Source organism: Balaenoptera acutorostrata, chromosome 1, assembly GCF_949987535.1.
Source record: "Balaenoptera acutorostrata chromosome 1, mBalAcu1.1, whole genome shotgun sequence".
NCBI lineage: Eukaryota > Metazoa > Chordata > Mammalia > Artiodactyla > Balaenopteridae > Balaenoptera > Balaenoptera acutorostrata.
Window position 1 is genome coordinate 148030733 of NC_080064.1, and position 21463 is coordinate 148052195.

General features: G+C 37.0%; 1 protein-coding gene across 5 annotated transcripts in view; it reads left to right on the forward strand.

The window, feature by feature from the left end:
- The window catches only part of HMCN1 (hemicentin 1), a 530431-nt gene that overhangs the window by 496528 nt on the left and 12440 nt on the right, over positions 1-21463 (forward strand). For 4 of the 5 annotated variants that reach the window (XM_007166971.2, XM_057547906.1, XM_057547908.1 and 1 more), the window contains 4 exons: positions 3779-3904; positions 6047-6175; positions 8089-8439; positions 12062-12181. In XM_007166971.2, coding sequence (XP_007167033.2) covers positions 3779-3904; positions 6047-6175; positions 8089-8439; positions 12062-12181 — 726 coding nt within the window. The remainder of the gene's footprint in view (positions 1-3778; positions 3905-6046; positions 6176-8088; positions 8440-12061; positions 12182-21463) is intronic. The other variant, XM_057547914.1, reaches the window with a different exon arrangement.

Consider the following 21463-nt stretch of genomic DNA (forward strand, 5'->3'; position numbering starts at 1 on the left):
TGTGAAGCCATCTGGTCCTGGACTTTTGTTTGTTGGAAGATTTTAAATCACAGTTTCAATTTCATTACCTGTCATTGTTCTGTTCATATTTTCTATTTCTTCCTGGTTCAGTCTTGGAAGGTTATACCTTTCTAAGAATTTGTCCATTTCTTCCAGGTTGTCCATTTTATTGGCATAGTGTTGCTTGTAGTAGTCTCTTAGGATGCTTTGTAGTTCTGCAGTGTCTGTTGGAACTTCTCTTTTTTCATTTCTAATTTTATTGGTTTGATTCCTGTCCCTCTTTTTCTTGATGAGTCTGGCTAATGGTTTATCAATTTTGTTTATCTTTTCAAAGAACCAGTTTTTAGTTTATTGATCCTTGTTATTGTTTTCTTTGTTTCTATTTCATTTATTTCTGCTCAGATCTTTATGATTTCTTTCCTTCTGCTGACTTTGGGTTTTGTTTGTTCTTCTTTCTCTAGTTCCTTTAGGTGTAAGGTTAGATTGTTTATTTGAGATTTTTCTTGTTTCTTGAGGTAGGATTATGTAGCTATAAACTTCCCTCTTAGAACTGCTTTTGCTGCGTCCCATAGGTTTTGGATCATTGTGTTTTCATTGTCATTTGTCTCTAGGTATTTTCTGATTTCCTCTTTGATTTCTTCAGTGATCTCTTGGTTATTTAGTAATGTATTGTTTAGCCTCCATGTGTTAGTGTTTTTTACGTTTTTTTCCTTGTAATTGATTTCTAGCATTGTGGTCAGAAAAGATGTTTGATATGATTTCAATTTTCTTAAATTTACTGAAGCTTGGTTTGTGACCCAAGATGTGATCTATCCTGGAGAATGTTCCGTGTGCACTTGAGAAGAAAGTGTAATCTGCTGTTTTTGGATGGAATGTCTTATAAATATCAATTAAATCTATCTGGTCTATTGTGTCATTTAAAGCTTCTGTTTCCTTATTTATTTTCATTTTGGATGATCTATCCATTGGTGTAAGTGAGGTGTTAAAGTCCCCCACTATTATTGTGTTACTCTCGATTTCCTCTTTTATAGCTGTTAGCAGTTGCCTTATGTATTGAGATGCTCCTATGTTGGGTGTATATATATTTATAACTGTTATACGTTCTTCTTGGATTGATCCCTTGATCATTATGTAGTGTCCTTCCTTGTCTCTTGTAACATTCTTTATTTTAAAGTCTATTTTATCTGATATGAGTATAGCTACTCCAGCTTTCTTTTGATTTCCATTTGCATGGAATATCTTTTTCCATCCCCTCACTTTCAGTCTGACTGTGTCCCTAAGTCTGAAGTGGGTCTTTTGTAGACAGCATATATATGCATCTTGTTTTTGCATCCATTCAGCTAGCCTGTGTCTTTTGGTTGGAGCATTTAATCCATTCACATTTAAGGTAATTATCAATATGTATGTTCCTATGACCATTTTCTTACTTGTTTTGGGTTTGTTTTTGTAGATCCTTTTCTTCTCTTGTGTTTCCCACTTAGCGAAGTTCCTTTAGCATTTGTTGTAGAGCTGGTTTGGTGGTGCTGAATTCTCTTAGCTTTTGCTTGTCTGTAAACCTTTTGACTTCTCCATCGAATCTGAATGAGATCCTTGCCGGGTAGAGTAATCTTGGTTGTAGGTTCTTCCCTTTCATCACTTTAAGTATATCATGCCACTCCCTTCTGGCTTGTAGAGTTTCTACTGAGAAATCAGCTGTTATCTTTATGGGAGTTCCCTTATTATTTGTCATTTTTCCCTTGCTGCTTTCAATAATTTTCCTTTGTCTTTAATTTTTACCAATTTGATTACTATGTGTCTCAGAGTGTTTCTCCTTGGGTTTATCCTGTATAGGACTTGCTGCACTTCCTCGACTTGGGTGGCTATTTCCTTTCCCATGTTAAGGAAGTTTTCGACTATAATGTCTTCAAATATCTTCTCTGGTCCTTTCTCTCTCTCTTTTCCTTCTGGGACCCCTACAATGCAAATGTTGTTGCGTTTAATGTTGTCACAGAGGTCTCTTAGGCCGTCTTCAATTCTTTTCATTCTTTTTTCTTTATTCTGTTCCGCAGCAGTGAATTCCACCATTCTGTCTTCCAGGTCACTTATCCGTTCTTCTGCCTCAGTTATTCTGTTATTGATTCCTTCTAGTGTAGTTTTCATTTCAGTTATTGTATTGTTCATCTCTGTTTGTTTGTTCTTTAATTCTTCTAGGTCTTTGTTAAACATTTCTTGCATCTTCTCGATCTTTGCCTCCATTGTTTTTCCGAGGTCCTGGATCATCTTCACTATCATTATTCTGAATTCTTTTTCTGGAAGGTTGCCTATCTCCACTTCATTTACTTGTGTTTCTGGGGTTTTATCTTGTTCCTTTATCTGGTACATAGCCCTCTGCCTTTTCATCTTGTCTATCTTTCTGTGAATGTGGTTTTTGTTCCACAGGCTGGAGGATTGTAGTTCTTCTTGCTTCTGGTGGATGAGGCTATTAAGAGGCTTATGCAAGTTTCCTGATGGGAGGGACTGGTGGTGGGTAGAGCTGACTGTTGCGCTGGTGGGCAGAGCTCAGTAAAACTTTAATCTGCTTGACTGCTGATGGGTGGGGCTGGGTTCCCTCCCTGTTGGTTGTTTGGCCTGAGGCAACCCAACACTGGAGCCTACCTGGGCTCTTTGATGGGGCTAATGGCAGCCTCTGGGAGGGCTCACGCCAAGGAGTACTTCCCAGAACTTCTGCTGCCAGTGTCCTTGTCCCCACGGTGAGCCACAGCCACCCCCCGCCTCTGCAGGAGACCCTCCAACACTAGCAGGTAGGTCTGGTTCAGTCTCCCCTGTGGTCACTGCTCCTTCCCCTGGGTCCCGATGCACACACTACTTTGTGTGTGCCCTCCAAGAGTGGAGTCTCTGTTTCCCCCAGTTCTGTCGAAGTCCTGCAATCAAATCCCAGTAGCCTTCAAAGTCTGATTCTCTAGGAATTCCTCCTCCTGTTGCTGGACCCCCAGGTTGGGAATCCTGACGTGGGGCTCAGAACCTTCACTCCAGTGGGTCGACTTCTGTGGTATAAGTGTTCTCCAGTCTGTGAGTCACCCACCCAGCAGTTATGGGATTTGATTTTACTGTGATTGTGCCCCTCCTACCCACTCATTGTGACTTCTCCTTTGTCTTTGGATGTGGGGTATCTTTTTTGGTGAGTTCCACTGTCTTCCTGTCGATGATTGTCCAGCAGCTAGTTGTGATTCTGGTGTTCTTGCAAGAGGGAGTGATAGCATGTCCTTCTACTCCGCCATCTTGGTTCCAATCTCCCTTTGTAACTTCTTAATGGTGCCTCATCTAATCCATGTGCCGTGTCCTGGGCTGGATTGTAATACCACGCATCCTGTATGTGATCCATGCAAAAATGAAATGGAAGCAAATGCTATACATTACAGGTTTCATCTTCTAATTACATAACCATTGTTTTTAACATTTCCCCTATTACCAATTTTTTTCACAAAATCATAATTTATATGTATATATATATACTTATATATAATGTATAAATATATAATTTTTCTTTTTCTAGGAGGAGGAAGTGGTTGGTATGGCTACCAGCTATGTGAAGTAATATTTTGTTTTTTATTTTTATCATAACGTTTTAAAATAAAGTATGTTACATAACTTGATTGAGTTAAACACTTTAACCTTACACCATGATTATATAATCATCTATATTAGTTTATGATATCCTTAAAATCTGAACGTATAATTTTTATGTAAAGTTGGAAGAAATCACTTTCTCAATCTGCATTACCTTTGTCCTTTTATCAAGATGTAAATGAGTGTAGACAGAATGTATGCAGACCAGATCAGCACTGCAAGAACACCCGCGGTGGCTATAAATGCATTGATCTTTGTCCAAACGGAATGACCAAGGCAGAAAACGGAACCTGCATTGGTGAGTGTCTGGCTATCTCAGTGACTGAGATTCATTTACCATCAACAAGCCAAATAAGGCATCCATTCTTAAAACTAATGATTAGAATAAATTTAATCTAACAAGGAAATATATTTTTCTATAGGTTTTTACTCCCAACTTCTAGTATTGTTGAGCTCTGGGGTCCCAGGGTCATGGCTGTACCAGGAAATGAAAGCTCACCAGGGAGACATAGCCCATTTTGAGCTCCCATCAGTTACACAATTGGTTTATATAGTTTACCCACATACATTAATATTGTCATATAATTTCTAATATGAAATTTAGCATATATACTAAGAATTTCATTGGAAGGGTTAAGAAAAAAATTATGTAGAGATTTATTAAAAGTTCAAAATATAATATTTTAAAACCAAATATTCTTTAAATGTCAAATCAATAACCAGGCAATAAAGTAAATTATATTTCTCCCTAAGTTTGTTCTTTATGTGCCTATTCTGTACCAGTCTGCCATAGTTAGCAGAAATATGAGCTGCACAATGTACAAAACTGAAACTGATAGCATTCCTGCTCTCATGTACTTACAATCAACTAGGATAGATTGGCCAACTCCACTCCCCTCACCAAAAGAAAAAAAAAAACTATTATGCAAGTTGGGATGAAATATCATAAAAGAGGTACAAATAAAATTGTACCAGAGTACTCGAACGAATGATCATATCTAATAGGAGTGACTATCAGCAGTGTCATAGAAGTGATCACATTTAAATATAGTCTTGAATGGAATGTTAATAGATGGAGGTGGTAGAAAAAGTAAAGATAAATAGCCCTGTATGAGGGGGAAAGAGCTGGATTTAGAGAAAACATGTTAAAATTCATCCTCCCTTCTTGACAGCTATCTGACCTTGAACAAGTCTTAAGATGACACAGAAATTTGAGTTTAAGTTTCTCATTTTAAAAAATGGGACATTTTAAGAATTTCATACTGAAGTATTTATTAATAAAGTTACAATCTGTCTTGGATTTGTTTCAAAATAATATAAGAGTGAGGGGAGGGTGTAGATAAAAATGAGGGAGTATTGACCACTTGTTGATACTAGTTGAGGTAAATGGAAATTTAGTATACTTAAAAAAAATAGTAAGGGGGGTGGACTATCAGATTTCAAAGACTCCTCAGCAATATGGATATAGGTAAATATTTTTCTTAATTCCTAAGAATAGTAGCCAACTCACAGCATCATATGCAGTTATGTGTAACTAAGTATTTTTAAGAATATTGATTCTGTAATTATGTATAAGATTAATTAGAAATAAGAGAAGCTGAAATATCAGAAGATGTTTAAGAAGCTACAGCAAAAATATAGCTAAATGAGGAAATGGAAAGTGGGGATATATGGGTTTGTTTGAAGGAAGTAGAATTACCCAATCTTGGAAACAGAATAGGTTTAAAGATAACTCTGAGGTTCACAGCCAGGTTGACTGGGGATAAAAGAATACTGTTATAAATCAGGGAGTAGTGATAAGATGCTGGAGACATGCTGAGTTTGAAGTACTAGTAAAACTTGGCGTTGGAGATGAGCAGCCAGCAGCTAGAAATTTGGGACTGTGGATAAGTAGCAATGTGGAAATGTTGCTGTTAAGTCAACATCAGCAAGCTCACTAGAGTCACTAATATAAATAGGATGGCCAAAAAAGGAGGGATATAGTGAAGGGGGGAAAGCTGAGAAGAAAACTCTTCCCATAGTAGGGAGCAAGAAGAGGAAAAGGGGCCCGTTAACAAGTGGCAGAGCTGGGACTTGAACCCAGGTTTTCTGACTCCAGGTCTCAACCACGTGGTGAGAAATGCAACGTTCTAAGCAATTAAAATGTTCATTTTAAATATAGTGACTTGCCGCATGGCACAGGGAGATCAGCTCAGTGCTTTGTGACCACCTGGAGGGGTGAGATAGGGAGGGTGGGAGGAAGATGCAAGAGGGAGGGGATATGGGGATATATATATATGTATAGCTGATTCACTTTGTTATAAAGCAGAAACTAACACAACATTGTAAAGCAATTATACTCCAATAAAGATGTTAAACAATAAATAAATAAATAAATATAATGACTTTAGGTTTTGAAATAGGAAATGTTATTGCTTTTTATTGCCCTCCATGTCTCTAGATATTGATGAGTGTAGAGATGGGACCCATCAGTGCAGATATAACCAGATATGTGAGAATATGAGAGGCAGCTATCGTTGTGTATGTCCAAGAGGTTACCGGTCTCAAGGAATTGGAAGACCCTGTATGGGTAAGTTAACAGGAACTCTTATTGAGTAATAAAGGCTGGGTAACTATTTTACCAGCTTGGTTAGGACCACTCTATCCTCAAATACTTTCTTGCTACAATTAGATTTGTAAGTTGGCTTAAGTAGTCCATTACAGAAGTTGAATTACTTCTTAGAGACTTCATATTGAACTCAATTTACACTGACTTTCAAGTGATAATAATAACTACTTACGGGGTGCTTACTATGCACTATACGTATCAAAGTGAGGCTGTGGTATAATTACAACAACTTAATTATGAAGATTAGCTCATTGATTATCTCTCTATGCATGTGATGTAAATGTTTGCGTAGATACATTTTATTTGAATATGAAGTATATCTGTATGTACTATGAAGGTTTAGTTATGAAGGATTAAAATGTGAACACACAATTTAAGTGAATTGATAATTATTACTTTATCTACCATATGTTTTGTGCATACTATATGCCATTCCCTGTGCTAAGAATCTCATTTAATTCTCCCAATTGCCTATTTGTTTCCATCTTAGTTATAGTTGAATGTAAAGTAAGGCAGGTAACGATAGTAGAAGATGTCTATAAGAAGGTAACCATATGCTTTTTTTAAATTAATACATTTACAATCAAGAAACTGACCTATAAAATTATATTTCACCTTAGAATATTTACATTTACATGCAGAAAAAAAAATTGTGTGAGCTTTTAAATACTGGCCTTTGGTTTGCATGCTATTTTATCAATACTTTTAAAATTGGATGCCTTGGTTGTCTATTTAATTCTTTATAGCAAATACTTCCATAAAGACTTAGTTCTGTCTTTATGTAGTCCCTAGCATAGTACTTTGTGCATAGAAAATGTTTAATGTAGTATCATTATTATGAATGCTTTTAAAATAAATACTTTTTAATAGCAGGAATATATATCATTTTAGTCTTCTATTTAGATATTGTAATTTGTATATAATTTAACATTTTGATCAGTCATTACAGTGACCTAGCAGAATGAAATGTGTTTATTTGTTCACTAATTTGACTTGAAGCTGAATGTCAGAAATTGGGCTGGGGGATAAGTCAGTGAAGAACGTAGGGCCATTGCCTTAAAGAGATTTAAAATGTTAATTTTAACTTTTGCCTACTAAAATAATTTTTAAAGCACAATTTACTACTTTTATTCTACTTATTCATATTGTTTTCTTTCATGCCACTGTGGTAATGAATTAAAGAATTTGGTTTTGATCTCTGGTCTTTATTCACTTTTTCAATTTACAAGAAGAGTTAGGAGTACATACTCTGTGTTGACGTAGGAATAGAAAGAAAAATAACTTTAATTTTTGAACTTTGAGTTTATCTTAGGAAGAATGATTCTGTATCTTCATTTCCTTCTTTTTAATTTTTTTAAGAAAATGTGCTTGACCTGATTATTCATTAATAATTATTGATGCAAAAGAAACAAAGGAAAATAAAACTATTTGTAGGTGTACATTGTACATTCTTGCATCTGAAACTTATAATTATATAAAAGATTAGAAGCACTAGTGATCAATATTGTAATTAAATACAAACTAGAGATCTGACTGCATTCTTCACCAACAAAATTAAGATCTATATGTTAGCTTTGAACTCTAGTTTTTCTGGATTCAAGACCACATTTTCCATTATGACCCTATATGATTCTACTGTACATGTGAAACAATCTTCAGGGAGAGTCATAGAATCTATATATTCATAGCTGAATGAAGAAAGCTTTTTCAAAAGTTCACAACAGCTGAGAAATTACTGTATTCCCTGCTTTGGAGGGTAACATAATGTCTTCAGTTTGTTTCACAGACTGATTCTTTATTCCTGTGTTTTCTGTGTGTATATGTGTGTATGTTTTTTTTTTTTCTCTTTTTTATGTATCATGGCACACGAGCAGACATTAATGAATGTGAACAAGTGCCTAAGCCTTGTGCATATCAGTGCTCCAACACCCCCGGCAGCTTCAAGTGTATCTGTCCACCAGGACAACATTTATTAGGGGACGGGAAATCTTGCGCTGGATTGGAGAGGCTGCCAAATTATGGCACTCAGTACAATAGCTATAACCTTGCACGGTTCTCCCCCGTGAGAAACAACTATCAACCTCAACAGCATTACAGACAGTACTCACATCTCTACAGCTCCTACTCAGAGTATAGGAACAGCAGAACGTCTCTCTCCAAGACTAGAAGGACTATTAGAAAAACTTGCCCTGCAGGCTCTGAGGCGAGCCATGACACATGTGTAGGTAAATGTCAGCCATATTCCATTTCCTTTCTGTGGGCTCACTTCATGGACCAGAGTCTAAGCATATATACAGCACCTGTGAGAGTTTGGGTGTAGTGAACTACAGCTGATCTCAAATCTGGGATGACCCAAGTTTCAAGACATTTACTCTGGCACCTAAAACTATTACCAGTTTTATCAAATGATGTATTTACATGTGTACATTCTGATAATGTATTGTTTTGTATTGTCAGTTTCTCTTTTTTGATCACCCCTGAAAGTGTTACTAAATTTAATGCTATATAGAAATAAAATTCAGTGGCATCCAGAATATGGTTTTTAAAAAAAGAATATGCATCTTGCCACCATAATATAATACTATCAGATTATGGCTTTATGTGATGGGTGCCAAAGCAGTGGGTTAAAAGTGAAACTCTCAGCTACTGTGTCGACTGCTTGTTCTGTCTGCAACCAGCACTGCCCTGACTGTTGTTACACACTCCCCATGGAACCTCTCAGTTCAATTATTTTGTATATATGTAAGTCACTGAAAAGATAATGTAAGCCAGGACAAAACTAATTTGTTTCCATTGTTCTAACATATGTGCTTTCAGTATCTTTACCTAAACTCAAGTCTGTAATTTAACTTGTTTGCAAAAGTGAAGTGTAATTTGCAACTCAAAAATTGAGACCTTGTCTTCAGTTAAGTTGCAAACAATTCCATCTGTCATTCATTTAATTCAATTTGCTGTGAGTATCCACAGTTTGCATGTCACTGAGCTATGCACCAAGGGGAATTAGCAAACACAAATTAGCCCCACAGTTTGTCAGAAGAAATGAGAAAGCAAAGAAGAAAGGGAGGAGGGAGGCAAGAGGGGAGGGAAGAAAGAAATTCTGTTTAAATTTGAAGACCCCTATGCTAACCTCATGTTCGTGAATTTTTTTTAAGCATTCCGCACGTTGCTTATTCTCTCCCAGATATGCTCTCTGTTAAACATTTTTTAGATATTTAAAAGAAATATTTTCTGACTTCAGTTTTTGTCATTTCTTTTTCTACCCTTCTCCAAGCCCTCTTCCTGCATCGTTATCTTCTTAGACATGCTTCCTTAGTCACTCTTAGGCGGACTCAGCTTCTCACATTATCTCCACTCAGCTGGGCCTTCAAACCCTCTGGATCCTTACTCTTTAACCTTTATTCTCTAGGCCCAGGTGTTCCCAGAACTTTTCTGTCTGGCTGTCTTGAAGTACCTAAAGCGTAATATGATGCACATGGAATCTCCTCCCTGTGATCAGCTTCCTAGAACTGTGGACAGTGCTAGTTTCTTTTACTCCTTGAACTTGAAACATTGATGGGTTCATTAACAACTCTCAACATTTTGCCCCATATGGTCAAACACTACTTAATTACTAAACCTGTGGACTCCACTGTCCTTGGGAGTATGTCAAACATTGCTCTCAGCCTGCTCCAAACCATTCTTATTGTTTTTTTTCCATTGGTAATTTTGGTAATTTTTCATGCCCACAATTTTTACCTCTTTGTTAGTGAAAATTTTCACGATTTTATTGACAGAATTAACATCTGACATTTTGTCTTTCAGTGTTTCTTCTGAATAGTCATTCCCACTGAAGGGTTTTCATATCCTATTAACATTCCATTCTCTGCCTTCATCTTAGACAACTCTTCTACCTTTACTCTCCTGCTCCAAAAATCCTTGTTTATGCTCTGATAAATGAGTGAAACGGTATTTCCCACACCATCTAGTCGATTTCTTCTAGATCATCTGAAGGTCCAAGTCATTTGAAGAAAGAGTCCCTGATTAATAACCAGTTCTCCATTTCTTTATCACAATCTGTGCCCTGTAGTTTCATCACAGTAGAGTCTTATGAATGTTTTCTGTGTCTTTGTGTTTATACTACACTAATGTTTATATGAATTACCTTCCCGAAACCATCTACTATGTGAGGCAGCTACTATTTCAGAGTGAGAACCAATCTTGGAGACTCTAAAGTAAATTTCTATAACTAGTCTATGACTGGATATTTAAGTTTTATTTGGGGGTAATAAGTAGGCTTAGACATTTAGAAATATTTCTTAAAATATGGTGAGTATTTTCTGGCATTGGTACTAATAAAGAAATTTACAAAAAAAAAAAAAAGAAATTACACTAAGATTGCAGACAGCTTTGGAATTATGTAACAAGAAACCTGCAGTAAACACCAAATGCCTTTAATTAACCATCTAGGATAGACAGCTTACAAAAGATTCAGATTAACACCATGGAATTTTGTTAGACTTGGGCTAAGATTTAGCTTTTTAGGGAATTGATTCCAAAGCTTAAAAGAGAAAACGAACGTTGCATTGCTTCTCTGAACACCAAAATCACACTTGGGGCCACTTTAAAATTCATACTCTGGAAAGTGTGATGTCGACTACTTGGAGTTCAACGTCATTTACATTTCTGTTGTTATCTTAGGTTAAAGCCGATTATAAAGGGAAAAAGTAAAAATATATCAAAAGTTCTGCAATGAGTGCTTTGGTTAACCAAACTGGGGCAAAAACAGTGACAAATATTTGATGAGCATTTGTCATTAACAGATTTTGAGTCATTGCAATTATCATCTGAGCATATGTGCAATGAACAGGTCCTTTTGCTGAGTCATCTCCAGGGTTTCACTTTGTCTTCCCTTTACTTCCAGCCCTCAGCACTCCTGCTCCCATTTCATACCACGTTCTCTTCCTTCTAACACTGGTTGGCACATTTTGATATTAGGCAAAGCACAACTGAGACAAGAAATCTGAGGTTTCTCAAATCCCATCTCTCATTCTGAAAGCAAATATCAATTAATTTTTTACTATCTATTCCCACTCTTTTTATTGCTGTTTTCTTGACTTTGTTTAGTAATAGCAGGTAGCTTAGCTCTTTATAATTTATACAATGTTTTTCATATATTACGTGTTTGAACCTTCCAACAAGCCTGTGAAGTAGGGAGATTGTATCAGTGGCTCCTGTTGGCAGAAGAATTAACTGAGATCCTGAGAAGTTAGGTGACTGGCCCGAAGTAACATAGCAACTATATGTATATCTAGTTGCCATTAGTACTTTACAATTGTATGAAGTTGGATGAATATTCCTATCACAAAGATAAAACTGCCTCCGCTTAATGATATCTGCATATGGGAAAGCTACAGGCATGGCTGTTGGAGAGAGAGGGGCCGCTAAACTTTAAATAAAACAGAAACGAGTATTTCTTTTCCCAATTAATCTCAATAGAAACTTTATCTTTTAGGTAAGTTCTACTGTGTTCTGTCAAGAGTTTAGTACCTTGGTGGTTTAGGATCCTGTACAGGTCTGTTTCATCTGTCATTCCAATCTTAATTACTTAACTAATATTGCAATTGGCCAGTTTGGGGCTTCAGCTCATATATGCTTATACACAGAAGAGATGTTCACATTTTATAATACAGGACAGTTTATATTGTACTCCATTAAAAACATACTGATATGAAACAGCTTTGAACCTTTTTAAGCACAAGTGTAAAATCAAGTTTTCTGTTGTATGTCAACAACTTGTTTATAGTTGATTCTGTCACAGTTTCTGCCTTTGTTTTGCATGGTTACACACACTGCTTTTTTTCTGCACAGATATTGATGAATGTGAAAATAGAGACACCTGCCAGCATGAGTGTAAAAATACCTTTGGGAGCTATCAGTGTATCTGCCCACCTGGCTATCAACTCATGCTCAATGGAAAGACATGTCAAGGTGAGAAAACATTGGGACATTTATTGCTACAACTTAACCTAAAACCAGTATAGGATAGTGTGAGAAACGTCTTTTTTTTTGAATAATTTTTCTTCTAGTTGCTTCCTATCCTTTCACATTCCCATGGGTCAGACTTATCTATAATCCTTGCTTTTGCAAGCAGGAGAAAGCAATTAAGCAAAGGAAGAGTTGAGAAACACTTTTGGTATGGTCTTACTAGAAGGAGCAAGAATGCCTAAGCCACCTCATATCATATATATATATATATATATATATATATATATATATATATAAAACTAAATGGAAATAGACCTCTTCAAACATGTTTTCACAGTTCAGCTAAGAAGAAAGGAGAAATGAGAAGAGTTCTCAGTAAACGTACCTCAGTATTAAGCATTATTTTATACTTTGTCTTAGTGATCAGTGGGTAATTGATTAATCCACTCATTCTTTGAGTCAAATGATGAGTAACAATCATGTGACAGAGTTGCAGGATACAGGAGGTTAAAACAGATGAATAATGTACACTCTCTTCCCTTTATGATCTTAGAGTCTAGTGGAGACAAACATGCAAATAAGTGCATAATCAACATACAAGGTTGTAGGTGTTATAACTTTTAGATAATGTGTAGTGATGGTAGAAAGAAAATCAATTTCAATAGCAAAATTGTTACACAAAAATGTGAAAGGAGCATTGTATATTGATGAGGTGTAGTATGTTGTAACATGTCCTTGATCAAAAGAATATGAACTTGTATAAATCGTTAAAATCTTCTAAGAAACCACCTCAATTCCATGGACAAAATCTAAGATTAATAAGCCTCTGAATTTTATTAGTTTCTGTCATGTATAAAAGACTTCCCTTCACAAAAAACTTGCTAGGATGCAGCTCATGGAAATGTGTTCCAGAAACCAAGACCAGGATGCACAATGGCTTCACCTGAGTTACCATGAGCGTCCACACGCTTACTCAACCCATTCACCCATCACACTCCCTGAGAGCCCCCACTGATCATGTGGGCTGAAGAAGGAAAATGAACTCAATAATAACCTTTACTCCCAGCCATCACTCAAACATTTATGAAGAACTTACCCTGTGAGGAACATCTTACTAAGTTTTGAAATACTGGAAGAATATATTTACATTATAGTTTTATATTTTTCCAAAACAACTATTACCTCATTTTAATCAGCAGTACAGTTTTGTCAAGAACAATAATGTGTACCCATTCTACAGATGATAAAGCTAATTCTCAGAGTGCTTATGTGAGTCTCAATGTCCTAGAACCATCAAGAGTCAGGGTAGGACTTGATCACAGATCTCACAATGTCAGGAATGGTCCTTTGTCTCTCCTGTGATGCTGTGAACACCAGGGTCATTGTATTGTGGGAGCAGACAGAGGTTAGAGCACTTACGTTGTCCATATTTTATAACTTCTCCAGCTCTTCAATCCAAGAATCCTTCTGAAGAGGTGGCAGTGCACAACACTAACATTACACTCCCTACAGGTGCACCAGGCACCAAGGAAGGAAGGGGGTAGATACTGAAGCATTTGGAATAACCAGCCAACTAACTGCAAACTCCTTAGCCAGATTTTTTTAATATAAATTTATTTATTTTATTTATTTTTGGCTGCATTGGGTCTTCGTTGCTGCACACAGGCTTTCTCTAGTTGTGGCGAGTGGGGGCTACTCTTCGTTGTGGTGCACGGGCTTCTCATTGCAGTGGCTTCTCTTGTTATGGAGCATGGGCTCTTGGCACGTGGGCTTCAGTAGTTGTAGCACATGGGCTCAGTAGTTGTGGCTTGCAGGCTCTAGAGCACAGGCTCAGTAGTTGTGGCACACGGGCTTATATGATCCGTGGCATGTGGGATCTTCCCGGACTGGGGCTCAAACCCGTGTCCCATGCATTGGCAGGTGGATTCCTAACCACTGCGCCACCAGGGAAGCCCCTTTAGCCAGATTTTTAAGGGTTATATTATGTCATATTCTCATTAGAGGATTTTTTCCTCTCTAAATTATTCCAGTTTGTTTTTTTTAGTTGCCCTTGTCACTCATTCAGTTCAAAACATTTTTCAGCTTTCACTTGTACTCCAGAGAGTGGAAAATAATGTGCACAAATCAGAAACAGGTGTCATTTAAAATGTTTGCAATTTAAATGAGTTACATATTTTTCTGGTTTTAAAAAAAGACATGAGGGACTTCCCTGGTGGCACAGTGGTTAAGAATCCACCTGCCAATGCAGGGAATATGGGTTTGATCCCTGGTCCAGGAGGATCCCACATGCTGTGGAGCAACTAAGCCCGTGTGCCACAACTACTGAGCCTGCAGTCTAGAGCCCGAGAGCCACAGCTGCTGAGCCCACGTGCCACAACTACTGAAGCCCGCGTGCCTAGAGCCCATGCTCTGTGACAAGAGAAGCCACCTCAATGAGAAGCCTGCGCACTTCAACAAAGAGTAGCCCCCACTCAACACAACTAGAGAAAGCCTGCGTGGAGAAACGAAGACCCAATGCAGCCAAAAATTAATTAATTAATTAATTAATTATTTTAAAAGTTGTCTAAGAAAAGACATGAGAGACAACAATTATGACCTTTAAAGAAGTCTTTACTCTAAAGAATAACTTGGAGTCTTTATAGCTTTAGAAAGTGTTTGAGGCATTTATGAGGAACAAAATGCTACTTTTCATTCACAGATAAATTTTTGAAGCTTTATACATTAGTGATAGAAATGTCAGTAATAAAAGGGATATTAAAGTGACTTTGACATTGAATGAGGACAAAGACTAGTCTAAAGTGGAAGTCACCAGACTGCAAAATGAAAAACAAAAAACATGCCAATCATAATTTGCCCCAGAAGCAGAGAGGAGAAACTAAAAAATCCATATGCTAATTTTAAGCACCATTAATCTAATTCTAAAACTGTAAGAACGCTACATGTTGGCATTGCATTCAAAATGAGTGTTCTAATCTATCCAAGTTTTTAAGAAGCAATTCATAATGTTTGTCAAGAATCTGAATTACTCTACACCCTCTATAAGACAAATGTTTCAAGTATGCTTATCCTAAATTACTTTTTTAATGTATCCAGAGCACTTGGTTAAATGCATTCATATGTTCTAAAGCTATTATTGTGAAAGTTTTTCAGCTCATCTTGGTATTCTTTTCTTGTAGCAATAATATTTATGTTATGAAATCCCTATACTTTAATTTTTAATCATAATAATTTTCTCATAATGTTTTATAAAAACCAGACATCACCACACTGTCAGTTAACAGAAGACAGTCTGATTTCTCCATCTTTACTAGCTTCTTTTTTTTAAGACCCATGAGTAAAGTGAATGAACAGAGTGACTAGAGTGAATGCCTACAGGATACTTACTCCTGAGGAGATAGCAGTAGACAGAAGACAAAGGAGAGCTACTACCTTCCCCAAAGCTCAAATGCTTTATGAAAGCTCTTCTATAGGAAGTGTACATTATTATGGAGCTAGAGACAAACACTTTGTATATTAGATTCTCATATCTCTGATAGATTTATTTGCAGCCGATGAAAATCTGTGATAAGGTAACTGTTCTTATTATGCCTGGATGTGTGTCCAGATTCTGACCTCCAATCACCATTTTCATGGACCCTAGAAGCCCACTGGCCTCCATGTTTCTGCATGAGTTCACTCTAAAAATTAAAGCTAAAATGAAATTTGGAGTATGGATGAGAAGGGAATTTTTTTTTATGGAGAGAAAAGAAGATAAGATTAATTGAATTTCTTTCACATTTTCCTAAAGGGCTTTTTACTTCATTCTGAGACAATCTCATTTTGTCAAGGAGATGGAGCACTTCTGGCAGATAAAATCATAATTAGAAATTGGTTTGCAGAGACAAAAGGCAAGATTTAACTGAAATAAAACATGTTTCACTCTGTTCCATTCCTGGAGGAAAACTAGTTCTAATATAAAATGAGTAATAGAAAGCACATTATGTCATTATCAGCACATCTAAGTAACTAAAAAGTCAAGTAAGTGATTTACTCCATATCATTCTAGCTTAATATCTTTTGACATTGTGCAGACTATTGTTAAGTTTAAAGTAACTAATTACATTGTATGTCATTTCCTTAAGGAATGGAATATATTTGGAACCAAATCTAAAAATGCTCATTTTTGACACAGAAATGCAAATGGCAAATAATTTTAAAATTTAACATTTATTCTCCACGATTTATATACTGTCTCTTGGAATATCTTCTCGCCTTTTTTTTTATAGTAATATTCCAAGTTATTTACAAGTTCATGAAAGAACTTCACAAATTTAACCCAAGATCAATATAAATACCATCATGCAGTTACCAAGTCACTACTATGAAATGACATAATAGTTACACATACCCATTGGTTGTGGCACCAATTCCATGACTGAAGTACATTTGACCTTTAGAACCTACCTCTCCAAAAAACTGATTTGGGTCCAATTATACATCAGAATCTATGTTTATTCAAATACTAAAGAAGAAAATGTTACAAGTGGCTCTGTGCAGCCCATTGACTTAAACTTTCTCTAAAATTAGTCTTCATATTTTTTGTTTACCTACTCCAAAAAGAAATTTGAAAACCTTATACTTCACTCATACTTGTAAAAATCAACCTCCAAAGTTTCTTACCATGTTTAAATAATTACAGAGAATGTGAGTTCTGGCATTGTTATTTGGTGTTTACGTGCTTTCAATGTATTTTCATCAAAACTTTGGAACTGCACACTTAACTCAGTTACTGGAGGATGACCACCATATCATTTAAAAGTGTGTACTCATTGTAAAGCCAACCAGACTGTCAGAAAAATGTCTAAAGTCATTTTTCTGTTCAAGTAAAAGTGTTAGTAGGTGTTCCTATGACAGCCAGGTCACTTCTGAAATCTAATTTAAAATGGAGAGCTAAGACCATTGGTTTGTAGCCATGATGAAATAAGGCCTGCCACTATCAATATATGCCACCAATTCTCTTACGCTTCCTATGTGCCTGAAAGCATTGTATACCCTGTATCATAAAGAGATTTACAATTAGTGGAAACATTTTTCTGTAAAGCAGAAGAAGGATGTAAGAGGGAAGAGTCTGGGAAAGGAGAACTCCAGGCCATAGGAAATTCTCAAGCAGATTGATTTTAGGAAGGAGAACTTACTTAGGGAAAATCAAAATCTGAATGGAGAGCAGGACAAGATGGTGGAGTAGATGGATCTTGAGCTCACATCCTCTCACAAGCACAACAAAATCACAACTAACTGCTCAACAACCATTGATTTAAAAAAAGACTGGAACCTACCAAAAAAGATAATCTACATCCAAAGACATTAAGAAGAAACCCAATGAGACGGTACAAGGGGCTCACTCGCAATATAATCAAACCCCATGACCCCCGGGTGGGCAACCCACAAACTGGAGAACAGTTGTATCACAGAAGTTCTCCCACAGGAGTGAGTTCTGAACCCCATGTCAGGCTCCCAGTCTGGGGGTCTGGTATTGGGAGAAGGAGCCCCCAGAGCACTTGATGTTGAAGGCCAGCAGGGCTTGAGTCCAGGAGCTCCACAGGAGTAGGGGAAACAGAGACCCACTCTTGGAGGATGCATACAAGGTCTTGTGTACACCATGACCCAGGGCAAAAGCAGTGACTTCATTAGGAGCCTGGACCAGACCTACCTGCTGGTCCTGGAGGATTTCCTGGGGAGGTGGGGGAGCAGCTGTGGCTCACTGTGGGGACAAGGACACCAGTGGCAGAGGTACCGGGGGTTATTTATTAGCATGAGCTCCCCTAGAGGCTGCCATCTTGGTACCATGATCTGGCCCCACCCAACAGCCTGTAGGCCCCAGTGCTGGACTCCTCAGGCCAAACAAGCAACAGGGCAGGAACACAGCCCCACACATCAGCCGACAGGCTGCATAAGGACTTCCTGAGCCCACAGCCACCTCTAGACATGCCCTTTGACATTGCCCTACCCACCAGAGGGTCAAGACCCAGCTCCACCCACCAGAAGCAAGAAAACTACAGTCTGGCAGCCTACAGAACTGAGTCCACAAACACAGATAAGAACCTACCCCAGGACTAGCTGGTCTCTGGCCCTTGGTGACAAGAAGGGAGTGTACTTCTGGGACACATAGGACAACCCCTACAGGGAGCCACTTCTCCAAGGTCAAGAAACATAACTAACCTTCCACATACATAAAAATACAAATAGAACTCTAGACAAAATGAGGGGGAGAGGAGTATGTTCCAGACCAAGGAACAAGATAAAACCCCAGAAGAACACCTAAGTGACGTGGAGATAGACAATGTACCTGAGAAAGAGTTCAGAGTAATGATCATAAAGATGATCCAAGAACTCAGGAAAACAATGCATGCACAGAGCAAGAAGTTACAAGAAGTTTTTAACTAAGAGTTAGAAAATATAAAGAACAGCCAAACAGACTTGAATACAATAACTGAAGTGAAAAACACACTAGAAGGAATCAGTAGCAGAATAAGTGAGGCAGAGAATGGATAAGTGAGCTGCAAGACAGCGTGGTGGAATCACTGCCACATAACAGAATAAAGAAAAAAATGAAAACAAATGAGGATAGTTTAAGAGACCTCTGGGACAACATCAAACGTACCAACATTCACATTGTAGAGGTCCCAGAAGGAGAGAGGGGGAAAGGGCCTGAGGAGATATAAAGAGATAATAGCCAAAAATTCCCTAACATGGGAAAGGAAACAGAAACCCATGTCCAGGAAGTGGCAAGAGTACCATATAGGATCAACCAAAGGAGGAACATGCCAAGGCACATAGTAATCAAACTGGCAAAGAGAAAATAGTAAAAGCAACAAGGGAAAAGCAACAAAAAACCTCATGGGGGTTCCCTTGTATGTTATCAGCTGATTTTTCAGCAGAAAATCTGGCCAGAAGAGAGTGGTACAATATAAATAAGGTGATGAAAGGGGAAAACCCACAACCTAAGATTCTCTACCCAGCAAGGCTCTCATTCAGATTTTGATGGAGAAATCAAAAGCTTTGCAGACAAGCAAAAGCCAAAAGAATTCAGTACCACCAAACCATCTTTACAACAAATGCTTAGGGAACATCTCTAGGTGGAAAAGAAAAGGCCATAACTAGAAACAAGAAGATTACAAAATGGGAAAGCTCACTGGTAAAGGCACACCTACAGTAAAGGTGGGAAATCATCCATATTCAGATATGATATCTAACCCAGTAATCGTGAGAGGAGAGTAAAAATGCAGGATACTTGACGTGCACTTGAAATTAAGAGATCAACAACTTAAAACAATCATGTATATATATAGACAGCTATATGAAAACCTAATGGCAAATACAAACCAAAAATCTATAATAGATATACACACACACAAACAAAAAAAAAAAGGAATCCAAACACAACTCTGAAGATAGTCATCAAATCACAAGAGAAGAGAACAAAAGAGGAAGGGAAGAAAAAACACCTATGAAAACAAATCCAAAAGAATTAACAAAATGGCAGTCAGAACATACATATAAATAATTACCTTAAATGTAAATGGATTAAATGCTCTAACCAAAAGACATGTTTACAAACAGATGAATTGACAGAAGAACAAGACTGGTATATATAGTCTACAAGAGACCACTTCAGATATAGGGACACATACAGACTGAAAGTGAGGGAATGGAAAAAGGTATTCCATGCAAATGAAAATCAAAAGAAAGCTGCAGTAGAAATACTCATATCAGACAAAAGAGACTTTAAAATAAAGACTGCTACAAGAGACAAAGAAGAACACCACATAATGATCAAGGCATCAATCTAAGAAGAAGAGATAACAACTGTAACTATATTGGGTTGGCCAAAAAGTTCTTTCAGGTTTTTCCTTAAGATGTTACAGGAAAACCCGAATGAACTTTTTGGCCAACCCAATATATGCACCCAACGTAGGAGCACCATAATATGTGAGGCAATTATTAACGGACATAAAAGGAGAAATTGACAGTAGCATAGTAATAGTAGGGGACTTTAACACCCCATTTATATCAATGGACAGATCATCCAGACAGAAAATCAGTAAGGAAACACAGCACTTAAGTGACACATTAGACCAGATGGACTTAATTGATGTTTATAGAGCATTCCATCCAAAAGCAGCAGAATACACATTCAAGTTCACATGGAACATACTCCAGGACTGATCACATTCTGGGCCACAAAGCAAGCCTCAGTAAATTTAAGAAAATTGAAATCATAATCAAGCATCTTTTCTGACCACAATGCTATGAGATTAGGAATCAACTACAAGAAAAAAACTGCAAAAAACACAAACACATGGAGGCTAAACAGTATGCTACTAAACAAATGGATCACTGAAGAAATCAAAGAGGAAATCAGAAAATACCTAGAGACAAATGAAAACAAAAACATGATGATCCAAAACCTATGGGACACAGAAAAAGCAGTTCTAAGAGAGAAGTTTATACCTGTACAACCTTACCTCAGGAAATAAGAAAAGTCTCAAACAACCTAACCTTACACCTAAGCAATTACAGAAAGAAGAACAAACAAAACCCAAAGTTAGTAGAAGTAAAGAAATCATAAAGATCAGAGTAGAAATAAATGAAATAGAGATGAAGAAAACAGTAGAAAATATCAGTAAAACTAAAATCTGGTTCTTTAAAAAAGAATGAACCTATGTATATGTATAACTGAATTTCTGTGCTATACACCTGAAACTAACATAACATTGTAAATCAATTATACTCCAATAAAATTTTTTTAAATAAAATAAAAATAAGTCAAAGTATTAAAATAAAAGCCGGTTCTTTGAAAAGACAAACAAAATTGATAAACCTTCAGACTCATCAAGGAAAAAAGTGAGAGGGCCCAAACCAATAAAATCAGAAACGAAAAAGGAGGTGTTACAACTGAAACCACAGCAATACAAAGGGCCATACTAAAAACAACTATATGCCAATAACATGGACAGCCTAGAAAAAAATGGACAAATTCTTAGGAAGGTACAATCTCCCAAGACTGAATCAGGAAGAAATAGTAAATATGAACAGAATAATCACAAGTACTGAAATTGAAACTGCTTTAAAAATTTCAGACAAACAAAAGTCCAGGACCAGATGGCTTCACAGGCAAGTTCTATCAAACATTTAGAAAAGAGTTAACACCTATCCTTCTGAAGCTGTTCCAAAAAATTGCAGAGGAAGGAACACTTCCAAACTCATTCTATGAGGCCACCATCACTCTGATACCAAAACTAGACA